At 39.9% G+C, this 21,870-nt stretch overlaps 1 protein-coding gene across 2 annotated transcripts in view; it reads left to right on the plus strand.

Moving 5' to 3' along the window:
- emc2 (ER membrane protein complex subunit 2) overlaps positions 1-17,710 on the plus strand; it is a 44,189-nt gene extending 26,479 nt beyond the window's left edge. For both annotated transcript variants that reach the window (XM_077575774.1, XM_077575775.1), the window contains exons 8-11: positions 6,014-6,095; positions 6,330-6,440; positions 8,407-8,511; positions 17,177-17,710. In XM_077575774.1, the coding sequence (XP_077431900.1) occupies positions 6,014-6,095; positions 6,330-6,440; positions 8,407-8,511; positions 17,177-17,263 (385 nt within the window). In that variant the 3' untranslated portion in view covers positions 17,264-17,710. The remainder of the gene's footprint in view (positions 1-6,013; positions 6,096-6,329; positions 6,441-8,406; positions 8,512-17,176) is intronic.
- The last annotated feature ends 4,160 nt before the right edge of the window (positions 17,711-21,870 follow it).

A 21,870-nucleotide genomic window follows, 5' to 3' on the forward strand; every position in this document is an offset into this window, starting at 1 on the left:
AAAAAAATCTAGTAAAGTTTCTAGTTAAACTCCGTGCAAAATGTACTTAAAATTTCTAAGCGAATCAACCTTTACAAGTTTTTTTTCCCAAGTAAATATCACTCCATTTTTACAGTGTAGGCGTTTCCCCGGGATGAGCATGAGTGCTGGTAGAATGGTCAAGCGGCAAGCACATTTTAAAAAAAAGTGACAAACTGACGTTTGGCTTCTACTTTTTGAGAAGACACATACACCTTTAAGTACCATTTAAAATTTTACATGGGTGAGAAGTCATTGTTGAGAGACCATTCACTCTCATGGTTTCATGAAATAAAATGCAAAATATGTTTATAATACAAGCAGGAACAAACCTAAGTAGAAAGCAGTTGAGAATTGTGACGAAGTTAGTCATTGTGCGTTTTAGATATGACTTGAATGAAAGTGCCATCAATTGCAGTATGATAAATGGTGATCACTCTGATTGGATGTTAGCTGCTAGAAAAATGCAAACCTGTCTGCCTCTAACCTGAAGACCGCCAGTGGCCAATGACGTCACGCTTTGGCAACTCCAATTGGACAAATTAAGCCTCATTAAATAAGAGTCTGATGTGCTCATTTATTATTTTCATTAGTTTGTTCAATTCCCTCGAACCTTTGTCTCTATATAGTACTGACAATTACAAATAACTGGTTGTGCTTTGGGATTTTTTTTTGTATGAAAAAGGAAAGATAAATGTACTCAGGTCTGATCTCTCTTTATCAATAGATGTTTTTGTTTTATTACACATTCTCTATCTATTTTTTTGTCTATTTGTTATATCTGTTTTGTTGGACCGTTTTTTAATTACTGGTATACTCCAGCTATCATTATTTGTTTTGTCTGTGTTTTCTGTAGAGATGATTGCTGTGAAAAACCCAATTAAAGCAACAAAACTTTTAGTGGAGTAAGAAGTGCATGCCATTGTTTGGCGTGTAGATAAAATAGAAAGTTGGTGAGACTAACTGTGAAATGTATTTTACTTCAACTTCACTTCACAATACGAAAGCTGTATATTGAACCTTAGAAGGCACTTGAATGAGCACATTTGAAAATTATTTTGAGGCTTTCTCAACCAGGGGTTTGAATTGAACTCTGTCCATGTTTAGCGTGTACAAGAACTTTAATTAGGATTTCAGTTGCCACCTACATATGAGCAGGATTATGCTGCCTCTTTACTGATAGTTTGTTACCAAGGTGAGTCACTAGATGGACAACAACATTTGAACAAGTGCTAATTGTGTGTCCCCTTGAAGTATTATCTGTAGTTTTACTGTGTGTGTGCACTGTTTGCATGCGTAGGCTTAATGGTGTCTTGGTTGCTCTGGTTTGAAAGCAGTGGTAGAAGGAATGTGCACCATTGAAAGATACCTACTTATTGAAATTTTCAAGCCTTTATAGGGGAGGCTTAATTGCGATCATAGCTAGAGGAAATCCAGGGGTGAGCAGATTATCTCCCAGTTTATCCAAACACTTTTAATTTCACTCCCACCCCTTATCTCCAGGCATGTGAATTTCTTGTTCATTGTTTTCTTTATTGTGAGGCTGAAACTCCCCATTTCCCCTCCCCCTCTTCCGGAAATCATAGCATTATCATCACTTTTTTTCCGGACAGACGGTAAGAGACAACACTTAGGGTGTAATTCTCAGGAAAAGGTGGTGGCACATTTTCCCCAGATTTGCTTTATATGTTTTTTTTTTCTTAGGTATTTTTTCTTTCGTTTTTTCTTTTTATGCATGTTTGAAATAAAAATTAATTCAGCAAAAAAACAACAACAAAACAAAACTAAATTATGGAGTTGTAAGGTGAGGAAATAAACTGTTGTCTCATAACATCGTGGAACCTAAAAATGTACAAAGCACTTGTTTAAAGTCTAGCAGGGCTCCAAGCTAAAAAAATTTTTTTACTAGAAGCACTAGAGCAAGGTAAGTCTCCGAATCGTTCCTAAAGGGCCGATTAAAACTCTTGAATGCGTCGGGTGAATGACGAGAGCACGACGTGGGGGAGGGTTACTCTCCCAATCGCATGTTCTTTCTTTATAAACGCCATGAGGTAGGGCTGCGTGATAAAACGATATAATTCGAAACATCGTCATTTTAAAAATCGAATCGTTGAAAATTTGCTAAATCGTGAAATCTAATTTTGTCTTCTAGGTTATTAAAGGATGTTGTTCTTATGTTCTGTAACATTCAAATATTTTTGTGAGTTGACAAGACATGTTTACAATAGCTGCCAATTACTTAATTAAAAACTATGAATTTCAAATTTATGCTAAAACTAATTTAGAATCGGTATACATTATTGTTGTTTTAACATTTTGCACAGGAATTATTTTTGAATTAATGAAACCTTTAAATAAATGTTCGTTGGGTTTATTAGATTAAAACCGTAATCATCCTGAATGTCTGTAAAAATCGAGATTTTATTTTTTGACCATATTGCCCAGCCCTACTACGAAGATTACCTTACTTTTCTTCATACGGCATTCTACGTCAGTACGCACTGAATGCGTTGCACCGTAAATAACAATGGCGGCGTACGTCCAAATAAAGTTCCTACAAAATGTATTAAACTGGAAATAATTTTTGAAAAATGAATCTCATAGTTATTTTAGTAGCAACCAAATAAATAATATACAGGGAGTCCTCAAGTTATGGCGGAGTTCCGTTCCTACGCTGGCAATGTAACCCGAATTTCGAACAGAGTCAATATGTGTAGCATGCAATAGTCAAGTAAGTGCCTCAATATTGAGTGTTGTTATTAATAATAATGATAATAATAATAATGCATCAGATTTATATAGCCCTTTTCTAGACACTCAAAGATTCTTTACAGTGGATACATTATTCATGCACTCACACATTCACACTGGTGGCGGTAAACTGGAGGAAGTACAGCTCTGCTCCAAGTGAGATGGACTAAAACCAACTTAATGTACGTCGGCGATGGGCCAGATCCACCTCCTATTCTTATTGGTAGTGACATTGTAGAGCCTGTCAAGAACTTTGTCTATCTGGGGTCCATGGTGACAGATAACGGTGACTTAAAACCAGAGATTATTCGCAGACGAGCCCTGGCAGCATCTGCACTGCACCAGACCATCTCATGCAAGACAAAGATTTACAACTCCGCCATACTCTCCATCCTGTTTTATGCCTCAGAAACATGCCCCCTGACCGTCGAGAACATCAGGTGGCCCCAGAGAGTCTTCAATGAAGTGCTTCGAACCTGCACGCGTCAGCCCCGAGCATCTTTCTTGGTTGCACAACGTCGCACCCGCTGGTTTGGCCATGTCCTTCGTCTGCTCCCAGACCATCCTATACGAGCCATCCTCCAGTTTGACCCAAAGGTTGCTGGTTGGAGATGACCACGAGGAAAGCCCCGCACCCGATGTTTGATGTCAACGGATGCAGAGCAGCTGGCACAAGATCGCCAGCATTGGAAAAAAATGGTTCATATGGACAGCTCAACGAACAGGGACGGGATTCCCCGACCCTCGCTGGAGCACTAATGAATGAATGATGGCGGTAAACTACTTTAGTAGCCACAACTGCCCTGGAGCAGGCTGCCGGTGTGCACCTACGGCCCCGCCGACCACCACCAAATATTCGCACCATTCATACACCAGTGAGAGTAGCACTGAGATTGTGGGTGGTTAATTGTATTGCTGTTTTGTACAAAAGCACAATATTGTGCCTTTTTTTTTTTTTAAGCATGAACTAATTGTTGTTCACAAAATTATCGCCTACCTCTCCACAAGATCATGATAATTATTGTATCGATAGCTTCACATCGTGATATTGTATTGTGATGTTTGGATTTCGTTACATCCCTAATAATGATAATTTTAAAGTATTGTTCATATTGTGGCTACTGACTTGCTCAAGAACTGTGGTATTGAGTGAGCTTCAGCGCAGTCATGGAGAGTAGTGTAGTGATGGTGCTGTGAGACGTCTTTGAGTGAAAAGAAGAGGTAAGAGTCTGGCCCTGTTAAAAGATTCTTGTTTGGGGCTAATGGAACAGACTCTGTTGCAAGCCAGGGCCACTGCACGAGCACATCTGAAAGTCTTTATGGAGAGGAAGTGGTAATTGTAAGCAGCCCCCAACTTTCTGAGCCCTCTGATCTCCCTTTTTGTGAAACCCCCTCCCCCTGTTTATTTCTTTCATTCTCTGTTCCCACCTTCCTTTCCCCTTCTATCCTGTTAATCTTTCAGCCAGTTACTATGGCAAGGTTTAAATAGCTGTTGTGGCCGTTAAATCTGGGCGCTATAACCTAAAACTTAATTCACACTATAATGTAAAGCATTAACATAATCGGGTGCACATAAGCAGTGTGCAGGTGCTCATGCGTAGTGAAAATAGTCATGTGCATGCCAGATTTGATTAGCTCATTGTGCCTGTAAGTCGAAGTCAAGTCAGTAGCCACGATTGCGTCCTAAGGCTAACTTCAGAATAAAATACCTCTCAGGTGTTCATGTCAATATACGGTATCATTAGCTAATTTCGCGGCGCTTTGCTTTGTATGAAGAAACATTATGGTGGCTGGCTTGCTTGACTTTACTAGCTCTGATGCAAATGGTTGCTAGACTCGTTACTCAAGTGGTTGCTGAAGGCGGGGACACCGCCGACAAAACGGCCATCTCGATCTCCTTGAGCCGCGGCTTCAACGGTCTGTTAAAATACGTCATAACATGAAAGCGGTCTATAATGCAAAAAAGATTGAGGCCATGTGAAAAACTGAAGTTAGTTGCAGAGGACCACACCAAAATGCTACCTGAATTGTTAAATATTAATTTAACATATTTGGGAACACTTTGTGACAATTGTGTTTTTATAATACACATTAACCCCCCCCCCAAAAAAATTTCTACATACAGTACATCACAGTGTCAATATGTTTTCCCCCTATACTTTTATAGTGTTCTGACATTATGAGGAGCACAAATAATTAGTAGCCCTTCTTAGGACTCTGTAAACATATACCAATATACCAAACGTATACCAAGACAATATCTTACACACAATGATGGCTGTTTTTCATGCAGTGCCGCTATGAAGGATGAAAGGTCACGGGCATGCAATAATAATAATGTTCTTTGATAACGTGAAAATAAAAGTGCTTCCTCTTGGAGAGAATGTCCATTTAAAAAAAAAATAAATTAAGCATTTTAAATGTACAAACATTTCACACCATTATATTAACAAAAATGTTCCCTTTGGGGAAAAATACATAACGCTGGCGTCGGGTCGAAATTAAAACAAATATTTTAAATACTTTAGATTGGTCAGTAATTTGTAAAACTAACATCCATACGTGTGGACTCACAAACAGTATTTTTTTATTTTTTTTTTAAATAAGATATTCACCGAATTGGGACTTATAAGGTTCCGCCCTGACACCACTGATATGTAAAAACAAAACCGTCACTGTTAATTTGAGATGCTATTTCCATACATGTGTCCCTAAAAATGTCAACAGAATTGTATCCTGCAGTCTATTAGGCACTCCAAGTACATGTATGGGATTTTTTTTTTATAGCCTCTCAATTGTTTTTGTTTACGTCCATGTTGTCATAGTGTAAGCGCTGCATGCTAGCAGAGAAACACTGTGGACGCTGTTAAGAAAAGTTCTTTCATTATTGTTATTTTAGTTAGGTTTGTCTGTTCACCGAAAGTAAAAGAAAATACATGCTTTTTGAAAGTGGAGAGCAGCAGTGTTGTGAGGTAAAGACTTGGCATTCTACTACTGAGAAAGGATGCCATCTGAGTATAAGTATTTGTGCCAGCTGATACTTGTCAATAGTTTTTATTGTAGGGGCATCACTGGATCATTAATATAAATCGTGTGTGTCTGTGTGTGTCAATATGACACGGTCATGGTTTTCATTTCACTTTGTACCGTATTTGCAAATATATTGTTGCTTCACAGTTCAGAAAAGCAAGCAATGTCAATCCCTCAGCTATATCAATTGTACTGTTTTCCTTCTCTTTCACAGTTATGGAAAAGCAGCATTTTGTCTTGAGGAGCTGATGATGACCAATCCTCACAATCACTTGTATTGTGAGCAGTATGCTGAAGTAAGTAACCATCTGGACATCTGTCATGAAGCATAGAGATGAACTATGGAGTAAACGTTAAGCCTCTGTGACTATAGCTTCCTCTACAACACTAAGAAGACAGGCACACTCTTAGCATTGTTTCAGAGAATAGTGGCTCATAAAAGAAGTGTTTACTCTGTGTCATACTGCCATTACTTGCTGATACGACGACTATGCATAGCTTATTGTTTTCCTTAACATTTTTCCTCACAGGTAAAGTACACTCAGGGAGGCTTGGAAAACCTGGAGCTGTCTAGAAAGTATTTTGCCCAGGCTCTGAGGTTGAACAACAGAAACATGAGAGCATTGTTTGGTCTGTATATGGTGAGTTACTGGTTTGCATGGGGGGAAATTGGGATAGAAAACAGGACAGAAGAAACAAAAATAGACATTTTTTTTAGCCTTGTGGTTTGTCAGTGTTGAGGCTGGCCTCTAGGTGTGCCAAGTACCACGCAATTCAGTGTGTCCGCTAGTGTATGTTTTTAAGGGGGGGAAGAAGGGGCTCTTAGACAGGTCACCTCATTGCTGACTCAGATGGTGAACGCAAGCATCGGAAAGTCTTCCCCACTGGAACTCTTTAAGTAATAATACCCCCTTGTCGGGAACTTTTTTATGATGATGACTTGAATAAATAAAGTAGTCATGGTTTGAAAGGGAGAGCAGGAATCCCTGGAAAAATGATCCAACCAGGTGCCACTTTGATTATAGTTTTGACCAAACAGCCCACTGGTAATTTCATTTGTTTAAACCGGATGTTGTTTGCTTTAGCCAGCACAGCATCTGAAAGTGAGACCTGACATAAGAACACAAACGGAGGGGTGCTTGGAAATTAAAGGTACATTGGAGAAGCAGGTCAAACACAGAAAGACCTTCTGTTTTCCTTGTGCAGCACTGGCATTCTTCATATAATCCAAACAATTTGAAACAGCATACTTCTGAAACACTCAGAAGGCTCAGAAGCAAGTATGAGGAATAGAGTTGAGCTAAATGGAGACACTTGCTTCCTTTAACATTTATATTTGCTTGGAGACAGAACAGACCTCATGGTTTCCTGACATCATCCGGCAACACTTAAGTCTTAACTGAGTACTTTAGGCGAGATTTTATACTTTATTATCTGCAGATCGGTTTGAGTGTGTTCTGTCAGCAAGTCTTACTGGTCCACATGTTGACAGGTGCAAGAAGGTCGGTGAAAGTGCAGGGAACTTTCACCAGCTTGCACCAACTTTGACAATTCCAAAGACAGACTGGTAGCACTGACCACAGTTGGGCTGCGGCTAAGTTATTTACAACACGTGTGGGGATTCCCCTCCATAATAGTGCACTTTGTCATACAGGGATAGCCTGTCTGGGTTGACATCATCTAAATTGAGGTTTCTGTTGGAGTTAAAAAGCAAAAATGAAAACAGGAATAAAGAAATGCAGCAGCCAAAACCATTTTATGAAAAAAAGGACCATGCAGAATGGCATGTAGTTACAATTTTAGCATTCTGGTTGGGAGGACTTTAAAATGCAGACAGGGTAAACCCTCTTCGTGTGCTGTGTGGAGATGATGGTAGGAACATGGGAAAGACATGGAATGTGTGTTTTGGAGGCTAGCCATCAATTCATGCAGACTGTAATTCACATGTGTGGCAACATACAGTATTTTGCATATAGAGTTATTTCATTAATCTGAAGAAATTTGTGCTGGAGAAATTTGTCCCCTATGAATTAATACTAGGGATGTCCCGATCACACTTTTTTGGACCAGAGTCTGACTCACCTCATTTTAAGATTAGCCGATTCCGAGTCCCGATCCGATACCTCGTCATTTAATTAAGGAGATTTTTTTTTTAAACAAAACTACACTCGATGGCATTAATAGTGTCACTGTAGTAAAGTGACGCCATGACGCACGCACTGTGTGGAAAATGAAGTGTCACTGTGTCGCTGTGCCACTGCCCAACTCCAGATTTAATAAAAAATAACCTCATATATTTATCTGAGTCCTGATTGGGAGACAATGTCCGATTCCGGTCGAGTCAGCAACCACGTGATCGGATCGAGACATCCCTAATTGACACTGTATACAAAGGAAGCATGTATAAACTTGCCACTATTTCCTTGCCATTAACAACATTGCCCATCTTAGTCAAGGCTTGCTTTTTTCCTCTGCTGCTTTTCTGATTAGTGTGGTCGGTAGAGAAAATGGAAAACTGTAGCGCTAAGTATCGTGCGCCTTTATTTATGCAAGTTTTAATAAAATACCACATCCCTTGTTCTCTCGTGTGCTTTTTCCTCTATCTAGTCTGCTAGTCACATAGCTGCCAGTCCAAAGGTTAGTGCCAAGGTGAAAAAGGACAACATAAAGTATTCTGCCTGGGCTGCCAATCAAATAAATAGAGCGTATAAGGTGAGTGACATCAAGATTATATACACTACTTGCATCGTTTTATTTCTGCTGTCTGGTCCTGAAAGCATTGTCGTACTTGTTACAGCATCCCCACTAATCAAGTGTAGAGAGTTTTTTGTAATTTCAGGTTTCCTGCAGAACCTTAAAAAGTCTTTGACTCCATGAATCTAACCCTAACAAGGCTCGCACGTGCACGAACTCGCACGTGCACCAAACACGAGCTTGACAAAGAGGCTGCAGTTACTCTTTCAGACAGAGGTGGTAGTCATGAGTAAAAAAGTGACAAACTCCACAAAGCACTTTTAAATTATCACAATTAGTCGGAGTTCATGATTATAGTTTCACAACACCCGAAAGTTAAGTGAACGTTGTCCGCATCAATTTCCGGTGTCATTCACAGCGAATAAAACGACGACGAGGGTGAAAAGTAAAAGGCACTGTACCGTACTGGGATGCTCTTGCTGCTTTTGAAACTTTATTAAAGCAGCCTTACCTTTCATTTCATTTGTTTCCCTGCAACACGGAACTAAAACAGAAGTGGATTCGAGCGATTCGGCAGGATTAAAGACCACATTTTATAATCAGGAAAGGGTAGCACGCAAGTCTACACTTGCATTTTACCTCAGAGGATTTCACGTTGGGGCTAAAGTGCCACATGCCCGAAACCCGAGGCTGTTCCAAGCCTTTTCCTTTGGATTAACTTAACGCCGCCTCCTACGAGGGAATCTGTGCTTTTTGATGCTGCTACAAGCAAACGAGCCCTCACCGGAAACTTGGTCATTACTGGAATTATGACACCCAAAAACACAAACACACGTTGCCATCATCATCATTGACAACAATGTTAGCGGTTACTTTTGTACTTTATGAAAGACTGTGTGTGTGTGTGGGGGTGGGGACGGCCAATTGTAAACAAAAACAAACCGATCATATTGCTATTTTAAGAGATTGATGCAGGCCTAAATTAAAGTCGTATGCCTAGTTCAACCTCTGAAAATATAAAAACAATCTCCACAGCATTTTGGATTATATTGGCATTCGGCCTTACTACCCATAGACGCTCACTATAAAAATCTTAGCGTGTTAACTACAACCAACCCCCCCACCAAAATTGACATGCACATCTCTAACTTAGGCCTACATCGATCTCTTAAAACCACAATGCTGCCATAGACATACTGTTGTTACTTTATGTTCAGAGGCTTTGAAAATGAAAAAAATCTGGGAACATTTTCACTGGGGGAAAAAAAATTGGCTGGTGGAAATTGTGTTTGGCTAGTAACTTTAGAGAGTCACCAGCCACATTGGCTAGTCATAAAAAAAAAAAAAAGTTAATTTAGAGGCCTGGTTTCAAATATCAAAATGAATTAACATTCTTAAAAAAATAATTTACCAAATGAGTTTAGTGGTAACATCATCAACAGCAACAGAACAGTGACATATTTTTAGTCAGGGTTCTAAAGAGCAGATGCCTGTCATTTATGGACTGAAGCAACTTTGGACACCTTTGAACATTGTGAAGTGGGTCTAATTGGTTGGTTTAATTTCCACTAGAATTAAAAATGAGCAGAATTTGCTTTCAACAAAGAATGTGCACTGTAGCAGCATTTTAATTCATCTCACCACCACCGCGTCACCTGCAGTGGCGTGCAGGTGGGGCATCCAAATTAGGGTGTAGGGCGTGTGTGAAAATTAAGCCAGTGATTTCCGATCATGAATCTTCGTCAGCGCCCTCGGCCACCTGTGTTGACGAATGCTTTCCGAGCCGTTAAAATTTCCATTGCACTGCCCCCCCCCCACCCCCGTTGACGAATGTGTTGCAATTGGGAAAAAATCCTTCAGCACCAGCACTACCTTAGTTGATGATTGGTTTTCAATGAGGAAATTTACCCCAGCCCATCCGTCCCCCCCACCGCCAGTGACATGATCAATGAGCTTTGCAATGGACCACAGCAAACTAAAAACTATTCCTTCTATTTTAAGGCTCATACTCACATTTTTTTCTGAAGCTTTGAATAGACAGCTGTCATATTATTAGGACTTCATGGTATTATGTGTAAAAAAAGAAAAGAGAAATAGCGACTAAATCCAGTGCAAAGTGGCACACAGTATTTGAGATATCCACCGTTTTGTAGAACGTAAACGTGTATCCCTCACAATACATTTACTCGCTTCTCCTAGTAGAAGCATTTGTTGAAGCTAAACTAATCTGTCGATTACTGCCGAGATCCAAAGTCTGTCATGGGTCTTGAGCACGCATTAACACAATACATTAGCTTTAGCAGGTTGCTTCGTTGCGTGAGCGTTAACAGAGTTGTCACAGTTTCACAGTGTGCCAATCAATGCTGCCTGAGCTACCTATTCAGTCAGGTTTGGTCGGTGTGGTATTCACAACAATCAATCATATTAATTATTTGCTTTAGTTGCAGATCAGCACAAAAGCACATAGAGCTACTTTTAAGTATCCATTAGGCATATGGTTTTACTTCTTCCTGTCTATATTCTACCTTGGCTGTTATCAACATGCTCCTTTTACATTGTACCCTCTCATGTTCAGACTGAGACACAGTTGGATAAAATGGGGCATTTACAGAAAACACAGCTAAATTTATTTTAAGTCTTTGCACTTCACTGTATTCCCTGAAAAGGAGTAATGCAATGTTATTTTTCAATTGAACAGTTAGCAAGTGGGGGGATATTTCCTTCTGGGTAATTGATTGCAGATGAACACAATTAGAATTGTTTATTTCGGTCGCCAAATATGCTTGGATGCCTGCAGTTTTCCAACCATCCAAAACGATTTAAAACAAAATAAGGCTTGAATGGTGTAATAAATATCAGAAAATGATAGACTGCAATAGGCTCTCCTTTTTGGGGGGGAAGGGTGGTGATGGGGGGCTGCATTGGGTTCCTTCGTTCCCCCTCCTACTTGAGTTTTTCTGGTTGAACTCACAAATACTTAAACCCTACTTGAAAGCCAGTGGACTCATTGTCAAAACATGATTTTTTTTTGTTCTTGAAGAAATATGATTTGAAGTGATCTTCCTCTCTTTGCTCTGTACTATTTGGACTCGTACAGTATCAGTATACCTGCGTTTTCATGGCTGGTTTAATTTATAAGGACTTTATAAGGACTGCAGAGCTCTTTAAAGGGAGTCACTGAAAACGTTTACATGCAGGCAATAACCATTTTAAAACACGAATATTGGCAATATTGGGGTTTTGTAAGGCCATGTAAACACGCACAATAACCCGCATAAGACCCCTTGGGTTACCCCTTTCATAACCGGAATTCTTGCTCATATAAACACATTCGGAATACCTTGATCGAACGGGGCATTGTTTTTTCGCTGTGCGCATTCTCGCTATTTTCTTCTTCGTCTTCTTTTTTTCTTCCTTGCTTATTTGATTCGCAAGGAATCTTGGTCTATGTAGTAACGACTTGCGCAGCTCCGTCCTACCCGCTAAAGGAGCCTCGCTTAAATACATTGATTTCTCCGCTGCGTTTTCACGATATTTTATGTTTCTATGGCGAAAACACCACAGTTTGCCCCTATATATATATATATATATATATATATATATATATATACAGTAAATACAACTACAGTCCCTGACAAAAGTCTTGTCGCTTATCCATTTTGTAGAAACACCAGCTTATAACCTGACTTTTAATTAACCCATTGGTTTTGGAAATGGCTCATATAAAAGATAAAACCCTCCCAAATGATGTTTAATATACAAAAATAAATTTGCTTCACTGAAGAAATTTTGATCATTTAATAAACACAGAAAGGTCAGATTTTGGCAAGACAAAAGTTTTGTCGCCTACAAAAAGTCATGTGAAAATGGAACAAATAATAGACTTCAAATACAAAAAACAAGTTACATAACATCAGAGAATGAAGTAGTGGTGCTGTGAGATCCATATCTAATATCTTGTATGACTTCCATGAGCTTGAAGGACTGCATCCATGCAGCAGGATGGCGCTCCATCGCATACTTCCATCTCTACATCAAAGTTCCTCAAGGCGAAGAAGATCAAGGTGCTCCAAGACTGGCCAGACATGAACATCATTGAGCATGTCTGGGGTAGAATCAAAGAGGAAGCATGGAAGACCAAACCAAATAATCTTGATGAACTCTGGGAGGCATGTAAGACTGCTTTCTTTGCTATTCCTGATTACTTGTATGAATCATTGCCGAACCGCAAGATATTAGATATGGATCTCACAGCACCACTACTTCATTCTCTGATGTTATGTAACTTTTTTTTGTATTTGAAGTCAATTATTTGTTCCATTTTCACATGACTTTTTGTAGGCGACAAATTTTTTGTCTTGCCAAAATCTGACCTTTCTGTGTTCATTAAATGATCAAAATTTCTTCAGTGAAGCAATTTTATTTTTGTATATTAAACATCATTTGGGAGGGTTTTAGCTTTTATATGAGCCATTTCCAAAACCAATGGGTTAATTAAAAGTCAGGTTATAAGCTGGTGTTTCTACAAAATGGATAAGCGACAAGACTTTTGTCAGGGACTGTATATAAGTCCATGCTTCTGGCGTGTCACCCACCAGAAATACTCAAGCCGGTGTCAACAAACATGATGCTCGCAGCAAATAACCACACTCTGAGGAAGAAACAGACTACTTTATTTAGTGTGGTGAGTGACATAAATATGTCTTTTATTGAACGTTTAGTAAGTTAAAAGCGGAAATAATGTTATTTACGTACTTTAATTACGTTGTCCGTGCGTCGCGGTCCGAACGGGTTATTACAATTGAGCACCAATGAGCATGTAAACGGGTGTAACTGTCCGCCACGCATGTAAATGTGTTACTCTATTGTTTCAGAAACCGGAATTCTGACCGTAACCCGAATATTGACTGCATGTAAACATAGTCACTGTGTGGGCCTCAGACAGCTGCAGGCTGCTGTGGCTTTGGGCTTGCTGATTGATGACTCCTTTAAAGACTTTTTCATGCCAGTCGTCCACATTTATTAGACTTCGGTACCTGGTGATTGTCATAGCTCAGAGAAAAAAAGGTAGGCAGGTGAGTGCAAGTGGGAACAGACGTCAGCAAGAGGTCAAGTTGGAAGGGACCCATTTATTAAACGTGGGGAAAAGTCCTTAGTTATGTGGTTAGTTGATGTGTTAAATACCTGGAGACATGTGGGCTGTAAATGCTGGTGCATTAAAAGCCCAACATGGACTTTCCTCCTAAGGCCTCTATACACCAATCCAACGACAGCCAAATGTGACCGATGCCTACTGCCTGTGGCGTCGGTCTGATGGTCGGCACGTCAGATTGGTGTATCGATGCCTTTACTCTAGAGCTGCAAAACTCACGGTTCTCTGGTCAGGTCCTCTGTCACAGACCATGAACTCCTGCTGCGGCATCATTCTATAATAAGGTCTGTCTTGTCTATTCCGTGTGTTTGAAAATAGTGCTCACACCTCAGGCTGAGAAGATAATTGCCTCAGATCTGCCGCATACGCATCAAGGCGATGCAATGCAATGATCATTACAGCACACCCTAAATCCAGCTGAATGAGTCACACTTGGAAATTTCAGAGCCAATTGTACACCTTAGCCAACTGCTCTGTTTATGATGAAGTTTTACAGAAGAGAGAGGAAAAAACCGTAGGCCATGGAAATTGTTAGTTCAGTGACAGTTCCTGTTTTCTAATGCTTGAGCACAACTGAGGGCTTAAATAAATAAATGAAAACTTTCAGCCAGGCGTGGGCAACTAGAGGCATACAGCCCACATTCTCCCACTATGTGGCCCGCATAATAGGTGGATGCTATGGAATGGGGTCTAAATTGTAATGGTTGAAATTACACAGGAACACATTTATAAAAAAATAAAAAATAAAAATAAATACAAAACACAGGCAAGTTCATCAGGTTTGCAGGTCATTACGAAGTTCTCTGTCTAGATTAGATAACCTTTGTTAGTCCCACATTAGGGACATTTCCTATACAAGACGCAATCGTGTTGCATTGAAGGTTTATTACTCAATGTGAAAATTAAGAGTCTGCATAAATGAGACTTTTGTGTGTGCATTTTTTCCACTATTTAAGAAAAACTGCTGGGGGTCTTTTTACGTGAACTAAGCAAACTATTCACTTTTGTTGGAATGGAATTTATTTGAAGCTAAACAACACATGTTAATCATGGGTGCCAATATTTATGGAGGGCAGTGTGTATAGTGAGGGAGGGCCGCCAAAGGCCAGAAAGCTTATGTGTTTACGTGGGCTTGGTTTTTGTCAAAAATTGACAGATCCTCTACTTGGCTAAAAATAATAATAATTTGGGTCATTTTGTATAAAACAACCCAAATAGTTAGGTTCAATTGAACCATAAATTAGATCGGTCCATTTTTGATCCATAATTGGGTTACTTTTGACCCAACTGTTTTTAGAGCGTGTCCAAAAATTCAGACAACTCAAATGGATACTAAGTGTTTTATACAATATGTTAACAATTCAGCACAAGATTGTTCTTAGTCTTCTCATAAAGGCAAGCATGTTAAAGGTTAAAGCTTTAAGAACATCTCCAAGCAGTTTGATGTTCCTGCAACTGCAGTTGCACATTATAGTTTAAGGTAAATGGGACTGTAGCCACGTCCCTGAATGTGGCTGCAAAGAGACGAATGACAAATTGAATGGACTGATACGAAGGTCAGTAACAAACAGGAGTTAGAAGGGACAATTAATTAATCCGTGGTGTGGTCCGAACCTTGCTGTTAGGGCAATGTTTCAGTTCATTTTTGTAACATGTTTTGTGGAAAAAGTGAACAACGTATCTTTTTATTTTGTAGTTAACTGAATGATGTAAATTCAAGTTAACCATTATTTAAATGTGGCAGCCATGCTGGCAGTAAAGACCTTCCCAATAAAAACAATGCGTGTATATGCGTGTTAACCATGTTGGTAGGGCTGACACTCCCAGAAAAGGCAATAGAGCATGGACATTAGCTTAGCATCATTGTCGACACATAGCTCATAACAGTGGCGGCTCGTCAATAGAGCGTCCTGATGTGAAAAGGCAATTCTTGTAGTCATTTTTGCCTTGAACTCCTTGATGTTTCCTAACAGTGTTTGTTTTCATGATTCCATGATAATTTTTTTCCTCTCCCAAAATTGAGCGATTCCATATTTTTCCCCCTCTACTTGATTAAAAAACAATAGTGATTACAACTGTTTTTCCCCCGTTCTTTTATATATATACTTTTTAGTATTTCTTCAAAATGTGGCTTTAATTAAAATAGTTTTGTGCAACATCAGTGAATTGCCTTTTTCTCTAAAATGAAACATTTTAAATGATTATTCTTTGAAGCGTTGATCTCATATTTTTTGCCAGGGGCTGGATCGTTTTTGTCTAGGTCTGTTTCATTTTTTATTTTTTATTTTATTATTTTTTTATGATTTTGTTCAATCACAATTCAAAAGCAATATCTGATTTGTATTGATAATTTTTTTCCCATTGTGTTTTTCAGTTATTTTATTTTATTGTGATCATTGTGGGTTTTTGTTTTCATTAACAGACGTACTAACATGTTTTTTTTTCCCCCCAATGTGCACATATACAGTGTATGCTATGGATAAAACATGTGACTCTCCTAATCATCAGCGTTGCCCTTATCTGGGGTAGTGCGTGAAAGCTATAATTAGTTATTTTAGTTATCGGGATCCTTTCTTACCATGGATAACACGTCAGAATGTGTTCTCTTGCTTAAGAGCACATTTTAATTGTCACTTGTCAATTGTCACCATCTTGACTGGCTCTTTTTCTGTCCCTCTTATCGCTTTAATGAAAAGTCTACTTTAACTGATCTGTATTTTTTTTATCAAGCCTTTCCTGTTTAACAAAAAGATTGAGATTATTTGCCTTCATAATATACCATCATTAATTAATACTGTATGCATAAAGTTTGTGGCTGTAACCACACTGGCAAAGCACCATTTTGTAAGTTAAAAATGTCAATATAGAATGTGAGCGGACAATGTGATTAATTGCTTTGTTGGGAGCCAGAAGACAAAAAACATGAGCAAAAAAAAAAAAACATCCGATTGAACATTCATCACATTGCAGCCTTTGAATAGTGAGCAAATTGCATTTAATTGGCCTGACCCTCTTGCTCTGTCCCCCAGTTAAGAATGGCCGAAGGTTAAGGATGTTGACTTAATCTTTTGCTGTTCTTTGAGGACATGCCCCAGTCAGCAGGACAAGTTTAATTGGGTTGAAAAAGTGTGCTCATGTACAGTACGTGTATGGATGAGTGATTATGTACGCGTTTTGGATCACAATCTGCAGCACTTCCTTTGGAGGCAGTGCAAAAATTTGTGTTGGGTGCTAATACTGGAGGCCTCGGAAGAGGACTGAGCCTGCCTGGGAGCTGACACGGAGAACAAAAATAAAACAGCATTTATGCAACTGTTTCCAGTCATAGTATTTGTATTTGTCTTTACATGATTGCTCATCAAGTCGTTAAAGTAAAATGCCGACATAGAGTTCAAGTAAAATAGATGTTTTTGCTTGTGCTCACACTTAAAATCACGTGTAGTTATTATTTTCACTGGTAGAAAGACTTGAACCTATGTCGCCTTTCTCTCCTCTTTCTTACAATTGTGGTCCTTCTTTTGATATATGCAGCTGGCTGGTCGCGGGTCCAAGGAGAACAAGTGCTCTGTCAAGGCAGTGGAGGAGATGCTGGAATCCATGCAGATAACCATGTCCTAGGTGTCCTCCACCAAGACCTTCCTCCTTTCTCCTTTCTCCTTTTGATGACTACGTGCTCTAGGGGCCACATGGCAGCTCAAATAGCCAATGACTTGAAGGGAAACTTAATCTAACATTGCTTTGTTTTGTTTTGTGCCCTTTCAAGTTTGGCTCTGGTAATTGGCTGAAATTGATATGGATAATGGTAGAGTGTTGCTTCTTCTCAAATGAAAACATTTGTCCTTCCATTTGGTATATTGTGGTACAATTCCCAAGTAGTCTAACTTGTTTTGTTTTACATTCAGTTGACCAAGCAGGCTAAATCGTGGACAAGACAGAGAAAATGATTTATAGTACGTGCTATTTATCGAGACAGTGGAGACTAGTCTGCACTGATTGATATGTAAGAAAACTGGCCTTTTTGTTAAATCTAGTCAAATGTCTTAATAAAAGTTGAACTGAACTTAACACATTTTCTTTGGGTGTTTCGTTATTGTGTTTTCTGCTACATTTCCATTTATTGAAGTGTTTTACAAGGGTGCGGCTCATTGATACTTGCTTTAGCAGGATTGGGTGTGAATAGACAATTCCAAAATTCTCCCTTTCAGTTATCCAAGGCAGCAGCTGCATCAACTTGAGCACACTGTATAATGTTTCTGTCATTGTATTTGGAATACATCTGAGAACAGTCTGCATTGAATTGGAAAGCAGAACTAAAACATTCCCGGAACATTCTGTGTTTTAGGTGCCGCCTTTTACACAGAGTTGTCTATCAAAATGGGGCCAAATGATTTTAAGTCGTAAAATGCCACTCACTCACCCGTACAAATTTTGGTGTAATGTGAATTTACATTTGTATGCCAGTCTTTGATATTATTTGGTTTTCTGGAGTTTACGTCATATATTTTCTACCATCTAGCAAACTCCGTATAGGAAGGCCAGAGCCTTATTCAAACCCAAAACCTCAGTGCTGACCTGGTGTTACACTATTTGCACATAGAATGTGCAGATTATGACTAGCAAGATTAAGACTTGAAGCTATTCATGAAATTTTGGTGATGGGCCACCTGAATGAGACACTACAAACATACTGAGACAATAGTGCCATCTGTAGTCTGGAGGAAAAATGTTTGCAGGTGGAACCTTTCAGAGTTGAGTGATAGCAGTCACCTGGAAGTTTGCTTTTGCTGCTGTGTTGCTTTAAACTTTGGACTGCATGGATTGTTACGTCCAGCTTGTCTTCAGCTTTGAATTAATGATCAAAAATAGTGGGTTCCACATCATTTATCAATAAACTCTGGGCCTTCATTCCTTTGCTTTCCTAAGTACTGTCCAAACTTTTTTTTTTGAGTAAAGAAAAATGTTTTTGGCCCTGCAGTGGGATATTGTTGAGCCTGAATAAACTGTTGCATCCTTTCCTTGTCTACAGTAGGATAATGGTGGACACCCGAAGGTTAGAGGAGAAGCACCCTAAACTAATGGCTCATCTTATTGTGTGGAAGAGATTAAGGGTTAGTACTCCCTATAATCTTGTATTACCAAAGAGGTTTGCCCCCCTGCTGAACGGTATGAACTTGTTCTGTGCCGCTCTTTGCTGGCCGGTTGGCTGAGCATACACTTTGAATAGCTGTATTGTAGCAGTACCAAAGGTGATGATTGTTATCGCTGCACACAATGTTACCAATACTTTTGCCAACATAAAGGGAAACTACAAAGTTCAAGTGAAGTCCTAGTTTCTAAGAAATTATATTTTTTATGGAAAACAATCATGCTTTTCTGTGATCGACGGGCACTTTGCACATTCTTCTCTCCGTCCTGCACAGGATATGCAATTTAAGATGCATAAGCAGTGGATGAGGATGATTGATGCATGTGATATAGAGATCACCTTGTGCCTCCACTTATAATCTCCAAATTGTCACATGTGGTCTTGAAAATGTACAATCTGCTAATGTAAATTTGAGGAGTTTGACTGTATCGGGGTATAGAAATTCATATTTTCCAGAAGATTCATCTCACATGCTTGGTGGTAACGTCCTCAAAAGCAATATTGTGTTTTCAAACAGCGGCAACTACTGGATAATTTACTTAGAATTTTGATACTCTCATTCATCATCCTGTAAGGATAGTTTGTGAAAGCTTAAGTGGTTCTAGTTTTCATCTAGTGCCATCATTAATTCATTAGAACAGAATTTCCAAATCTTACGGTCAATAACCCTTTTTGGGGGGGGGGGGGGCTGTTTTACTTAACGTTGGGCAGAAGTTCGCAAAAGTACTTTTTTTTTGTGTATTGTCATACTTAAGAGGCATTGTATTCATATTTTGTATATTTGGGTCTCAAGGAGGAGTCAAATTTCAAATTTGGGTCTTGATTGGAAGACATTTCGGAAACCCATTTATTTATCCATTTACTACCGCTTATCCGGGTTTGGGTCGCGGGGGCAGTAGCTTTAGAAGGGAAGCCCAGACTTCCCTCTCCCCAGCCACTTAGTCGAGCTCCTCCGGGATCACAAGACGTACCCAGGCGAGCCGAGTCTTTCCAGCTAGTCCTGGGTCATCTCCAGGGCCTGCTGCTGGTGAGACATGCAAAACACACGTAGACTGTTTGGGCAAACTCCCATGCACCCTCGAAGACCTTGCTAAGGGTGTAGAGCTGGTCCACTGTTCCACGGCCAGGACGATTTCTTCTCCTGAATCTGAGATTCGACTTCCCGACAAACCCTCTTCTCTAGCAAGAGTATGATCCATCTGTAGTTAGAACACACCCTCTGGACCTCTTCTTAAAAAGGGCGACCATGACCCTAATCTTGAGGCACTGTCCCCGATGTCCATGCGTTATTGTAGAGGCGTGTCAACCAGGACCAGTGTCAACCCACCCCACAATATCCAGAGCCTTGAAGAACTCTGGACGGATCTCATCCACCCCCAGGGCCTTGGTATCAAGGAGCCCCCCACCGCGGCTCCAATAGCGTATCTTAAAGTTGCTGCAGTTAAAAAGCTCGTAGCCACCGTCTGTCCCAGCCCCTGCCTCTCGGCAGCCCCCGGGATGCCCTTGACTGCGGTGTCCTGCCTCGGGACCCGAAGCGTTTACTTTGAAAAAATTTGAGTGTTCAAAGCAGTCCCGCGACCGGCCTCGCATAGCGCAGCTAGGAATGATGGAATAGGACCCCAGTTCTATTTTGTGGGTTTTCCCTCCTGAACTGGGGCATATGATTGAGAGGGACGGCCGGGGGCATTCGTATTGCGCCACTAGAGGTGAAATTCTTGGACCGGCGCAAGACGGGCCAGGGCGAAAGCATCTGCCAAGAATGTTTTCATTAATCAAGAACGAAAATCGGAGGTTCGAAGACTATCAGATACCGTTGTAGTTCCGACCGTAAACGATGCTGACTCGCGATCCGGCGGCTTTATTCCTATGACCCGCCGGGCAGCGCCCAGGAAAACCACCAAGTCTTTGGGTTCCGGGGGGAGTATGGTTGCAAAGCTGAAACTTAAAGGAATTGACGTAGAGGCGCGGGTAACCGCCTGAACCCCGCTCACCTCAGTGACTTTGACTCCAGTGATACAAGAGGAGAGAGCACACCTCAGTATCCCCAGACTCTGCTTGCTCAAAGGAAGGCGTGTCGGTGGAATTGAGGAGGTCTTAGAAGTATTCTCCCGGGAAAGCAGTTGGAGTTTAGGGGGAAGGGGACTGTAACCTGACACTATCGGGGGTTTCGTGAACAGGCATTTCGGGCCAGCCCCCCACTCTGTCGATAAATATTAATTGCCGCATGTTGCCAGCTGCCATGGACAGTTCCCACAGCGACAAACAATGAATGGTCAATCTATGGCCTATCTCAGCAGACTTCAGGTAAGAGGCGGCGTACATGCCTGGACTGGTTGCCTGCCCAGCAACAATTTGCACTTACATTCCCACCTAAGAACAATTTAAAGTATTCAATTAACCACGAGTACACACAGAAAACCGATGTGAGCCAGTGGAGAACATAGAAGTAAATCTAATGTATTAAAAAGAAAAAAGCCTATTAAAAATTAGTGCTATCAAGTTATTAATCATGTATTATGCACTATTGATTTTGACCGCAAATAATCCTTTAGCTTGATAGCGGATGTTTCCGTTAAAGGTAGCCCAGGTTGTGTTTGAGCAATAATCATAACTACATGCATTAAAGTAACAGTGACATTTAGAAAATTTGTTTATGTTATACTACTGGGGTAATTTTTTACCATTTTAATAATTATGCAAGTAATTAACTGATTAGAAAAAGATGATGAGCGTGTGCAGTGGATCAAAAAATGTTGAAGACGTCCTCATAACATTAACTCATTTGCTCCCCAAAATTTATAAATGCGTTCTATTTTAAATGTCTTAAGTATCCTAAAAACGAATTTATACATGTGTTGTTGTTGGGGTTTTTTTTATGCTAGAGCATACAGAAGGCTTTGATGCAGCCTCTCAACTGCAGAGAAGGGTTGATGAAATAGTAATTATTACAAAAAAACGGCCAGCAGGTTGTAGCAGAGCAAAAGAGATCAACCAAAAAAAAAAAAAATTTATTTAATTGAAAAAAGATAATTTACCCACAGTTCTTAACAGATTTGTGAATAATGAAACTTAGCTATAT

The sequence above is a fragment of the Vanacampus margaritifer genome, chromosome 9 (genome assembly GCF_051991255.1).
Source record: "Vanacampus margaritifer isolate UIUO_Vmar chromosome 9, RoL_Vmar_1.0, whole genome shotgun sequence".
NCBI lineage: Eukaryota > Metazoa > Chordata > Actinopteri > Syngnathiformes > Syngnathidae > Vanacampus > Vanacampus margaritifer.